The sequence below is a fragment of the Sprattus sprattus genome (genome assembly GCF_963457725.1).
Source record: "Sprattus sprattus genome assembly, chromosome: 18".
Taxonomy (NCBI): Eukaryota; Metazoa; Chordata; class Actinopteri; order Clupeiformes; family Clupeidae; genus Sprattus; species Sprattus sprattus.
Window position 1 is genome coordinate 28,092,555 of NC_137916.1, and position 12,500 is coordinate 28,105,054.

Here is a 12,500-nt window from a genome sequence, read left to right on the forward strand (position 1 = left end):
AACAAGAATGGGAGCATTCAGAGAATGCAAACCTCCGCCTTGTGACCTTGACCTTTGACCTTGACATCTGAAAATCTAATCAATTAGTGCCATTATATTAACCGATCTCCCCACAAAGTTTGAGGCAAATCGGTCCATGCGTTTCTGCGTAATCCTGCTAACAAACAAACAAACAAACATACAGGGGGCGAAAACATAACCTCCTTGGCGGAGGTAAATATACATTACCAATACACGTGATTGCATTTGATGATATAAAGCTGATTATACAAAGAACATTAAAATTCTCCACAGATATCTATATACAAAACTATTCCCCTTATAATAATAATAATAATAATAGTATGCTAAATTATTCTCCTAACTCCTAATCAAAGTTGTTCTTATAAATCACTTATTAGTCAGTAAGGCGACAAAATTGTGTTAAGCCTCTGGGAGCTCAATAATGACACATAATTTGCCTAAGCCGTGATATGTATGTAAATGGAAAAGGAATCAGCACTCACAAAATGTGAGAGAAGGAATTATTATTTCATTACATCAAAACTTCAGTGGCACAAGAACTGTTCCAAAAGGCACAGTTAGCAATATTATATGAAAATGAAATGCCTATTGTACAGAAGGTAAACCTACCTAGGGGGAAAGAGTGAGATTTTCAATCAGACATTTTGATCAAGATAGCAAAACCCTTGCATTACAACAGGATTATCTGATGAGGCAAGAACTGAAGTGACCATCTCCGCACCCAGGTTTCAACCCCACTGAGAATCATTGGTGGATTGAAAGGAAACAGTGGCAGCATGGAAGCTAAAGAATAGATAGATAGATAAATAGATAGATAGATGGATACTTTATTAATCCCGAGGAAAATTAGGGAATATCACTGCTGGAAGCTTTTCCACCTAAGGAATGGGGTACGTTTCTAATACAAATGTGTCTGAAGCCAGTCAGCACTTACTAGACACTCACTGGAGGTTATAAAGAATAATGGTCAGTCAACAAAATACTGACTTTTGGAGTTTAATGGTTTTCTGAATCTTCTGTAAGTCCATATTTTCATTGAATTGTACTTACAATACCTGAATATCTTGAAGGTTAAAGGGGACAGAATCTTTTTTTGATGCAGCTGTAGGCGTCACACTCTAGTCAAGAGTCAAGGTCAGAGTTTTCAAAACAGCTACACTTAAACTTTCACCCACTTTCTGTCAAGTGTTCAAAACATCCACCTCTCTCCATATTTTATTCCTGTTGGTTTTCTTTTTTCTTCTTGCAAATTGGACAGAAGACCTGCAGACCTTTCCAGCTGTTGCTTAGTGCTTCCAAACATGTTTGTGGCCTCAGCGATGTCTACATTTATTATTTTTTTTTTTCAAACTTCTGGAATAGATGCAGGTCAGGAGCCTACACAACAGAGAATCGTTTTTTTATATGAAGTGGAACTTTTATGAAGATGATAACAAAAACACTAAAAGGAATACAATTAGAATGCATGTTAGCGATACCGGTAGTGATGCTCTAACTATAGTTTAATCAAACATTTCAAACAGATCTCACACGGTCCCAGATGACCCGAATTTGCAAACTTCAACAAAAGGACACATCCTAAAGGAGGAGGGTAGAGAAAAAACAACAAGCCTTCCTCGTAATAACGTGTTTGATGCTACTAAAACTCTTACTAATCCGCAGACTAATAAGCATGATGAGATGCAATGCATATTTCCCTAGAGGAAGAGAAATAATAAAAACATAATGAGAAGCAGAGGTCCATTTGTAATGTGAAAGCATAGCGTTAGCTCCTCACAGGAAGCAAGTTCATTATGGATGGATAACCTGGCAAGCTTTTGCTCCCTTGCTAGACGCTAATCTGGACGCTTATGCAAGTAGTGACAGGCGCACTCCCATATGTAAATGATCAACAAAAAATCCACTGAGTCACTGTTGTGCACGGGGAGAAGCAAGAGTAAACCCAGTTCAGTATAAAAGGGTTGTTTGAAAGCTAGAGTGTTTTTGAATGAAGATCCTTCTTCACCAGTTCAGCCTCAGCGGAGTGGCCATGAGGGGAAAGTGAGCATTCAAAATGGTAGAATACACACAGAGGAGCTCCACCCTCTCTCTGTGTGTGTGGGTATGGAACATGTCTCACCCCTCTCTCTCTCGCTCTGTGTATGGAACATGTCTCCCCTTATTTGCGTGTGTATGGACCATGTCTCCCCCTATCTCTCTCTGTGTATGGAACATGTCCCTTCTCTCTGTTTTGAAGTGTTTTTGGTTCACACCCTGACTTAGAGTTGAATTGTTTCCACCCCGGCTGCTGATGCTAAGAAAGGGGTATGAGGCATGACATCATTGAATCACAAAGGTCTGTTTTTCTGCACTCGGTAAAAAAAGTCACCATCCGAGACTTCTGGAAACACCTTCACACTCCCGAGACGTAATGAGCTTTTCTCAAATGAATGAAAATTAAAAATGGATTGCGGCGCCAGGGGTGGCAGACTCGGACGAGATCGTGTCTCTCTCGCTGTTCATCCTGCTTCGTGTGGCCCATGCTAATGGACGGTTAAATCTGCATTAACTTTTAATGGGGTTCAGTGGGTTATTTCAGATTTATGGTCAACCTCTTGCTAAAATCTCTGGCCACTTGTTATTTCTCCCCCCCAGCAGTCCCATTTCATAATTAATACCCTTGATAACTAACATCCTGGCGCATCTCTCTCCTCTCTCGATCGGCGATGTGTACGTAAATCTGCCTAATCACGAACATACGGCGGTTTCTCTTCCGTCGGCCGGCCTGCCACGACGCCGGGGCTGAGGCGGGCCCTGTCCTTCACGGGTATATTTACGCGTTTGTTTTACACTCTGGCGGTGTGGCCCTCGCGGCCATGAAACATCTGCCTCTCAGCATAAACAATGCCGCCGCCGATCCATTAATTTCCCCGCAGGACATGACGGCGTGTGTGCGCTGCTGTGGCGAAGGCCTAATGGAATGACCCGAGAGTGGCGGTGTCGGGAAATAAAAATAAAAAGCAGGCGGTTAATCATCCGTACAGCGTCGAGAGGCCTGCTCCACTTATTAGCAGGTGGCAATATCAACAGGCAGGCTTTGAATGATGGCGGTGCCATGAACGCCGGCTCTATAAGTCTGAATATTCATGACAACATCTCCCATAGTGTTACCTTGAAGCAGGATGCGGCAGCAAAGACAACAAGTGGCACCACAACAACATCAACATCAACAAAAACAACAACAACAACAACAACAACAGACTACTGCAATGAATGCCAGCCAAAGCCGCCTCTGCCACGTCTCATTACGGGTGAGCAGGCTAGACGGCGTTTTTATGAGACTGTCATCCATTTTACTGCTCCCTCTGCCTAATAAGGCAAAGAAGAGACAGATGTGACACGGCGACTCCGGGCCTGGAGACAGAAGACTGATGGGGGGAGCCTTCCACGGCTGCGCTGCTCCGCGTCGCTCGCTGTCTCCTGCTTAACTCCGTCCCTGAAGAGGCAGCTTCGCGCGGAAACTAGCACAGGCTGCTTGGAAAACACCTCACGGGCGCGTGCGGCTCGTGTGTGTGTGTGTGTGTGTGTGTGTGTGTGTGTGTGTGTGTGTGTGTGTGTGTGTGTGTGTGTGTGTGTGTGTGTGTGTGTGTGTGTGTGTGTGTGTGTGTGTGTGTGTGTGAGGGGGTGACAGCGACGGGTATGTGCCACGTGTGTATCCAGAGGGTAAGGAGGAGATATTAACACTGGTATCTGAGGTGTTCACCAGCAACAGTATACTCGGGAACAGAATCAGCTGCAGATTGTATCTGAGCGTCTCATGTTTGGTTCTGTTTGGTTCAGGTTCTGTTCACTATGGCCCTGTTCACTATGGTTCTGTTCACTATGGCCCTGTTCACTATGGCCATGTTCACTATGGCCCTGTTCACTATGGCCCTGTTCACTATGGCCCTGTTCACTATGGGTATGGTGCGATTCCAGGCAATATCTGAATGGTTATTGTCAGAGGATGAGTCTAATTACTTGTATTAAAATAAGCCTGTCTAAGCATTTAAAGATGAAGAAAAACGTATTAAAATAGCAGTAGAATAAAAGTGTTACTGAAAATAGTAAATAACTACATAATTGGGAAATATTGCAGTTTTGAGTCTCACTAGAACATCTGGCAGATCCCAAGCACCATTTTATTATGGTTTAAACTGGTCTCACCCAACCTAATGGATAATTTAAATACCAATTTCATAAATTAAAGCTCTTAAATGTTTCAAGTGTTCTGTATGGCCAAGATAAAGTTAAGTATTAATTGAGGTCGGATAGGAGTTCACTCTCCAGTGTTCCAGGTGTTGAAATTTTAATATTAGTCTCATCAGATTATTCTCAGAGATTAACCCAAGTGACATATTATTATGAGGGGAAAAATAACAAACATGTGCTCCCCAAAGTAGGTCTCAGAGTCAAGAAGTTGCCAAACTGGTCAGACACATGCTATCATCCTATTAGCAGTCTTATGCTATGATTGAGCTCCCAGAAAAGGCCCCATGACACTGTGTGGATTAGCGATATAGCTTTCCCGAGAGTGTGGCTTTTGTCAAGATGACTGGCTTCCTCCAGGATGTCGGCCATTTTAACTGCTTTTGGCATTTTGACTGGGCGTGCTGTCATGATCCACACAACACTCTTCCCCTCTGCCTCATGTCTCAGAATAAACACACACACACACACACACACACACACACACACACACACACACACACACACAGCCTGCCTTGGACGCTTTTCACCGCAGAATATCTGCTTCCTGAGGATGTTCACATTCTCTCTGACTTATGGGCGCATGGCAAAGCGATTCGGGGCGACGCATACAGACGACTAATTCTGCAGCGTGGGGTGGAGAGGCGACACTTGGGCAGTGAAGGTTGGGCAGCACCTCCTCCAGAGGCCCCGTCTAACCTGTCAGGTGCTGATAAGAGTTGGCACAGCAGACATGGGCAAGGTGTCTGACACCCAGAGAAAGAAAGCTCTTATTAAGAGAAAGAGAAAGAGAGGGAGAGAGGGAGGGGGGAGAGAGGGAGGGGGAGAGAGAGAGAAAGAGAGAGACAGAGAGAGGGGAGGGGCAAGAGAGGGAGAGAGACAGAGAGGGAAAGAGAGAGGGAAAGAAGAGAGAGGGAGAGAGAGAAAGAGAGAAAGAGAGAGAAAGAAAGAGAGAGAGGGATAGCCACTTTCAGTCCTTCAGGGCTCAAATTCTGTGTCTTCAGGGTCTTTTCTACAGAGGCAGTGTGTTCCCTCAAAATGCCAAGGCTCCTGCAGGACAGTGTGTGTGTGTGTGTGTGTGTGTGTGTGTGTGTGTGTGTGTGTGTGTGTGTGTGTGTGTGTGTGTGTGTGTGTGTGTGTGTGTGTGTGTGTGTGTTGAGGTTCAAGACAAACTAAATACACATGTTTTCTACAATGGTTTGAGTAGAGCAAAGACAGTACTAAATGGGATGGATCTGGAAATATCTACCAGGTCATTATCAAGGCCTCTGGCCTGCACTAGTCTGGGCAGAAACTGAAAAGGCTGTGAGATGGCAAGGGATGTTGTAGCACTGAATACAGCCGTTAGAGTGAGGGTTCATACAGGTATCTCTAGGCATATTGAGGGCTAAAACAGCTAAAATAGAGAGGACTTTCACTTTCACTTTAAAACATCATCTTCATTAACCTTGTTGTTGTGCTACATAATGAATCAACATGAACTAGAACCTATACTGTTGTAAGTGAAAGTATGAAAGAAAAAAAGAGTATAATTATGCTGCCGTGCTGGGCTGATGCTCCCAGAGTGAAAAGCATCGTTAACACAGAGCTCCACTGTCCCCTGTGAAGCACAGAATGAATCAGCAAGATAGCAGGCCGCCATTAATGAACACTCCAACACAAAGCAGAGGAGATGACAAAACCTCATCTTCAATGGCAATTCCCATCACATTAAAAGGAGACCAGACGACAAACAAAAACAAAAGGATGCTGTAGTGCTCTGCTCTGTCAATTAGCGGTTTGAACAGGCGGATGCTGGGATGTTGTCTGTGAGGTGCGGAGTTAGTGTAAGTGTGTGTGTGTGTGTGTGTGTGTGTGTGTGTGTGTGTGTGTGTGTGTGTGTGTGTGTGTGTGTTTGTGTGTGTGTGTGTGTGTGTGTGTGAGCGGGTGGTAGGTGTATGTTTGTGTTTGTTTGTGTCGGTGTGTGTGTGTGTGTGTGTGTGTGTGTGTGTGTAAGTAGGGGGCGGGTACCTGTTGGTCTCCGTGCTGTACTGGCCCTTTCCAACTTGATTGACAGCACACACCCTGAACTGGTAGGTCCTGGCCGGAGTGAGGCCCTTCACCACAGCTCCAGTAAGGGAGGGGTCCACCTCTGGCAGGTAAACCTTCCATGGGGAGTCTGCAAAGAGCAGAAGGACGGTGAGAGAAAGTGGACAAAAGACAACAAGCGCTGGAAAAACGAAATGAAAACTAATACAAAATTGCAGAAGTTGACAGAACGATAGCTGATGAAAAATGTAATCGTTCAGTGTTCCAGATATACCACACTGGCTCTCTATGCATGGGCGCACGTGCACACACACACACACACACACACACACACACACGCTCGCGCAGTTCCACTTCTACTTACCTCTGCAGTTCAGGCACTAATTCCTCATCTCATTTCTATTTTGCTAATCACACATCATGTCCTAACCTATTCCCTCATGGAAGCTAACCCAGCTGTTATTAATACTTAATGACTGGCTCATATAACATGGAGCTCTGTGGAGGATTTCCCCTGAAAATTATACAAAAGATCACGCTGCGCTGATCAGCGTGAGTTTTAGATCAAAGGATATTAGGGGGACGGTTTGTTCAAAAGTAAAAAGACAATGCTGGACTATTAATACTATTAAGCCAATTACAAAGTATTCCTTTCATTTTCACTGCTGGCTTAAGTGTCTGGTGATGAACGGGTGTGATAACAACATATAGTGAAAGACGGCTAAAAAAGCACAATTTAAAAAGCAGACATACTCAGTGATGTATACGAATAATTTGGTTTTATAATAAGTAAGACTTTATTTGTTTTTTTAATCTTTTTAAAAATAGGCAACGACTCCTTGAGGATAAAACACGTGTATCCGATATAATCCCGATGATAATAATAATATGTTTTCAAATTTAAAAAACACTCTTTTCCACTGCCATTGCCACTGAGAAGCCTTGCCAGTCACGGACGCTAGGGCTAGGTGCTAGTAATCAGAGGTTCCTTGGACTATTGTGCCATGAGGGCCGGTAATCTGTAGCCCTCCTGAGGTGCAATCTTTCACTGTCCGTTCCCAGCTACAGTAGATCAATCTGGGTTTGTTGTGGATGTTTTTTTTTTGTTTTTGTTTTGTTCCATTAGGCGGGTCGTTCCCATTTTGCACCGGCTAGGGCACTGCGCGGAAATACTTAACGATGACCAACAATAACAACTACAAAAAGCAGCCGCGCCGCATGACCGGCTCGGGCAATCACAGGTGACCTGGCTTACAATCCGAGGGAGGACAAGGACACGCGGGGCTGAGCGCGCCACGCGTTAATTAAGGTCATTCACCGCCTGAATATGAATGCGTCAAAATAACAGCGCAGCCACTCAGCGCAGGGCAGTGCAGGGGATGTGTGGAAATATAAAAAGACCTGGAAACATTAATTTGACCACTTCACTTCTTATAAACCGGCTCAACAAGGTTTTACTGGTGTAAATGAATAGAGTCCAAATTACCTCTTACAACATGAATTAGGGGAGAACACTATCACCGCCTCGCATTTCACCGTATACCTTATATTACACCATGTAAGGTGTGATGCGGACCTGAATGACTTTTAAATCGAATACATTCACAAATCTGTACTATTCCACGGATTTAAAAGAGTAACCAATGTAATTTGCACGTGGCTATTTGTGCTCCGATGGTGTGAAGGGTGGATAGGTCACAGGTTGCCATGATGGGAATGGGGATTTTGTTGAAATGCACAAGCGAGGGTTAATTAAACTGCATTCATCTGTAATTCTCTTATAAAAAGGCTTTGTCACAGTGAGGTTTTAGAAGAAAAAAAGACATTAACTGAGCCCACCCTGAAACAAGTTGACAATGACAGCAGAAAGAAAAACACAAAAAGAGAGAGAGAGAGAGAGAGAGAGAGAGAGAGAGAGAGAGAGAGAGAGAGAGAGAGAGAGATCCTGGAACATGATCCATTCAGTAGGGGGGCACACCACTGAGAGAGAGAGAGAGAGAGAGAGAGAGAGAGAGAGAGAGATCCTGGAGCATGATCCAGCTCAGTAGGGGGGCTCATCTCCCTCAGGCTGGCCCAGGGAGGGAGGGGGAGGCTGGGGTAGACATAGGTGGCATCAGGCTGAGCTTACTGTTCTCCGAGAGCTCCACCACGTAGTGTAGCAGGGGGCTGTTGCCGTCGAAGGGCCTCATCCAGGTCAGGTCGACGCTGCGGCTGTCGCTGATGTTGAGGCTGGCCTGCAGGTTCCGTGGGGAGTGGGGCAGCTCACTGAGAGGTGAGAGGACACACACACACACACACACACACACACACACACACACACACACACACACACACACACACACACACACACCACACACACATACACACACACACACACACACACACATACACACACACACACACACACCCACACACACATACACACACATGCACACTCTCACACACACACACACACACACACACACACACACACACACACACACACACACACACACACACATACACACACACACACACACACCCACACACACATACACACACATGCACACTCTCACACACACACACATACACACACACACACACATACACACACACACACGAGAAATAGATTAAAAAAAGTCACACTCTCATATACACATACAGTATGTGCTCAGACACAGACAAATGCACACAAGCACAGGGGGAACTGCCGTGGGAAATCGATATAATTATTTTGCTTTTCAATTTTGTTTGTGTTCACCCTCTCTCTTGTTCTCTCTATTACAAATAGGCTGGCGGACAAACACTCTCTCTCACTCTCGCTCTCTCTCTCTCACACACACACACACACACACACACACACACACACACACACACACACACACACACACACACAATGAAGATACCAAGCTCAACACCACAAGGCCCCCTTCCTGCCAACCCGGGCCAGGTCGGGCCTCTGTCATGTTTTTAAAACAGGTGCGATTTCAAATTCCTCTCATCGAGTTCCTTCCCAGCAGGGTCGCGCAGCCTCAGATGTCCATGTTGTGTCTTCACTTCTCTGGAGCTCCGGCTCCTTTACAGCTCTTGCTGTACGCTCACAGACGCTTGTTTGTGCTCATCTCAGTGTGTGTGTGTGTATGTGTGTGTGTGTGTGTGTGTGTGTGTTTGTGTGTGTGTGTGTGTGTGTGTGCTCATCTCAGATTGTTTTTCCTCTCCTGTATTGATTGCTTTATTAATCATCTCTGGGAAGGACTCCTTTCCCTGCTGGGGCCACACACACACACACCCACACACACACACACACACACACACACACACACACACACACACTGGGCAGGAATCCTTTCCCTGCTGGGGCCCCATGCCAAGAGCTGGAACAAGCTGCTAACTGAGAGAAAAGTTTGTCTCTCTCTGTCGTAAATTAAACCCAAAGAGAGAATTAAGAAACGCAGAGTTTCATCACACCGTCTTGTTTTCCTCCTGCGCAGGCTTGGAAGGGACCTCAGAGAGGCTGCCTGCCTGCCTTCCTTCCTGCCTGACTGCCTGGCGTGGCGAGTGGGCTGCGTGTCTTCTGCGCTCCTGCGTCGCGGATGATGAAATACAACCCGTAGATGTCTCGATCCGGCAAATGGTTGGATTTAAGAGGGCCCTGCAAAAGCCCTGCAAAAGCCTCTCGCAAAGTAATGACTGCCGTACGTCTTATCTAGGGCGGTTGAAAACATTTTCATGTATTCCGTCTGGCCTTTTTCCTTTTACACAGCAGAGCTTTTAAAACATGCAATCGAATTGATGGGCCCTTATAAATATGGCTGGCATCTGTGTGTGTGTGTGTGTGTGTGTGTGTGTGTGTGTGTGTGTGTGTGTGTGTGTGTGTGTGTGTGTGTGTGTGTGTGTGTGTGTGTGTGTGTGGTATAAATATGGCTGGCATCTGTGTGTGTGTGTATGTGTGTGTGTGTGTGTGTGTGTGTGTGTGTGTGTGTATGTGTGTGTGTGTGTGTGTGTGTGTGTGTGTGTGTGTGTGTGTGTGTGTGTGTGTGTGTATGTGTGTGTGTGTGGTATAAATATGGCTGGCATCTGCCGGCAGCTTAAAAATAGCTGATTGCATTGCTGCACCAGTATGCAAGAGGAATGTATGCTTTAAAATGAAATGAAGTATCTGCATCAATAAATTGTGGGCCTCCAACAGGCTAAAAGCCTTATCTGTCTAATTCAATGCTATGCCATGCTTCATAAGGCATTAATGTTGCTGCATGCTCTATTGACTATGATAGATAAAAACTTGGCTTGGAGGGCTTCACCCTATCATCCTAGAGGAGCCATTTTGTTGTCGTCCTTAACGAGGGGTGAAGAGGAAACCTTTCACAATGAGAACTTCCACAATGCATTAGTTTCTGCAAAATAACTGCATTAAAGAACTTTGTTCTTTGGTGAACCTTAATGCATGTATTTCTTATTTTTTAGAGTGCTTTTAATGCGCCTAAATGTTTTATTTGTTTCTTGTTTTAGCAGTTTGCATTTCTCATCCCATATAGTTTCTGTCAAATTCAGCAAATTGCTCCTCCCTAGTGTGTGTGCTCAAAAAAACTCTGATGGTCAGTACACAGTCCTGGCGTTGTAAATGGGAAACAAACAAAGTGGCTAGGACCGAGCCTTAAACAATCCCAGCCAATCAACACGGTGATTAATGAGCACGGAAGGGAAGGTGTAATTCGATTGGCTGATATATGGCTCAAATATCAACATCCTTTCCCAAGAACCGAACCGAAGCCGAATCGCAGACTGCATTCTCTATTGGATAGAAGATTTTCAAAAATGGATGTAGTTTGTGCGAACAATACTCCAAGGTTTTAAAATGTTTCTTTGGAGGTTGGTTGGACATATCCTGCAGACAAATGCTGACTTAAAAGCAAAGGTCTGTGAGAGCGGAGGCTTCAAACAGCTTTGGCCGAAGGCTACTGCCCACTCAGTGACGATGAAAAAAGCCCTTTTTTTGTGTGTTGTTGATGGAAAGCACACTCACTCTCTTGGAGCAAATGGCAGGGGAAAAAAAGGACATCCTGCCCACAGTGGGAGACACACTTCTTCAGAGCTCTTACTGAGCAACAGGAGTGTGTGTGTGTGTGTGTGTGTGTGTGTGTGTGTGTGTGTGTGTGTGTGTGTGAGCACGAAAATGAGCTCCTCCCACCTGGAGTAAATGATCTAGAGCAGGGAACACAACATGGGGGGGGAAAATAGGAAGGACTCGTTTGTCCCACAGTGGTTGCCGTAGAGGGCGCGGATGTCACCGCCCTCAGAGTCCCGGTTGCACCGAGCCAAGAACTCACTTTGTCTTTCATTGAGTTCTTTTTTTGTATTTCTTCCTGAATGGAACGCTATATTTCCACAGGTACAAAGAGAAAAGAGGGAGCAGCAATCAAGGTGTACTGAATCTACAAGGTGTTTCTTGTTTGTTAATGCCGCCGCTGTGCTGTGTGTGTGTGTGTGTGTGTCCTGCGATTGAAATCTGAAATATGGCACTGAGGGGGAAGGTGACACCCATTGCTCACGCTGGCGGAGCAGCACACACACACACACACACACACACACACACACACAGACACGCACGCACGCACGCACGCACGCACGCACGCACGCACGCACGCACGCACGCACGCACGCACGCACGCACGCACGCACACACACACACACACACACACACACACACACACACACACACACACACACACACACAGAAGGAGCTGCACAAAGCAGTACTAAGGCAGATGGCGGGCCTCCGCCTGGAAAAAAAGAACCAATAAAAACGACTTACATGACCTCCAGACGGGCAGACTTGGAGTCGTTCCCAGCCTGGGAGAGCACGTCGCAGGTATAGTCACCGATGTCGCCGGACCAGGTCTGCGTGATGAGCAGAGAGCCGTCCTGCAGGCTGATGCGCCCTCCTCTGGACTGGGTGACCAGCTCACCATCCTTCTTCCACACAAAGCTGACCGCAACGGGGAAAATAGAAACGGCATCAGTTATACATTACGCTTCCTGCTGCTGTGTCGTAAAACCCTTAAAAAAATGCTCAGCTGTGAAGGACACGATCACATTTTAAGGTGTGTGATGACAGTTGTTGGTCAGTCAAACACTTTTGGTTACAGGTTTACCGCATTAGTATTACACGTATTATATTATTCACTATTATATGTTGTTATATTTATAATTAAAGGTATTGGTAATATTGCCAAGATGGTATG

The 12,500-nt window shown here is 45.4% G+C and overlaps 1 protein-coding gene across 1 annotated transcript in view; it reads right to left on the minus strand.

Annotated features, from left to right (window-relative positions):
- Window positions 1–12,500, minus strand: part of sdk1a (sidekick cell adhesion molecule 1a) — a 170,058-nt gene that overhangs the window by 69,773 nt on the left and 87,785 nt on the right. Inside the window, exons 12-14 of the mRNA XM_080856312.1 lie at window positions 12,071–12,244; window positions 8,408–8,544; window positions 6,262–6,409 (exon numbers count right to left, since the gene is read on the minus strand). Coding sequence (XP_080712438.1) covers window positions 6,262–6,409; window positions 8,408–8,544; window positions 12,071–12,244 — 459 coding nt within the window. The remainder of the gene's footprint in view (window positions 1–6,261; window positions 6,410–8,407; window positions 8,545–12,070; window positions 12,245–12,500) is intronic.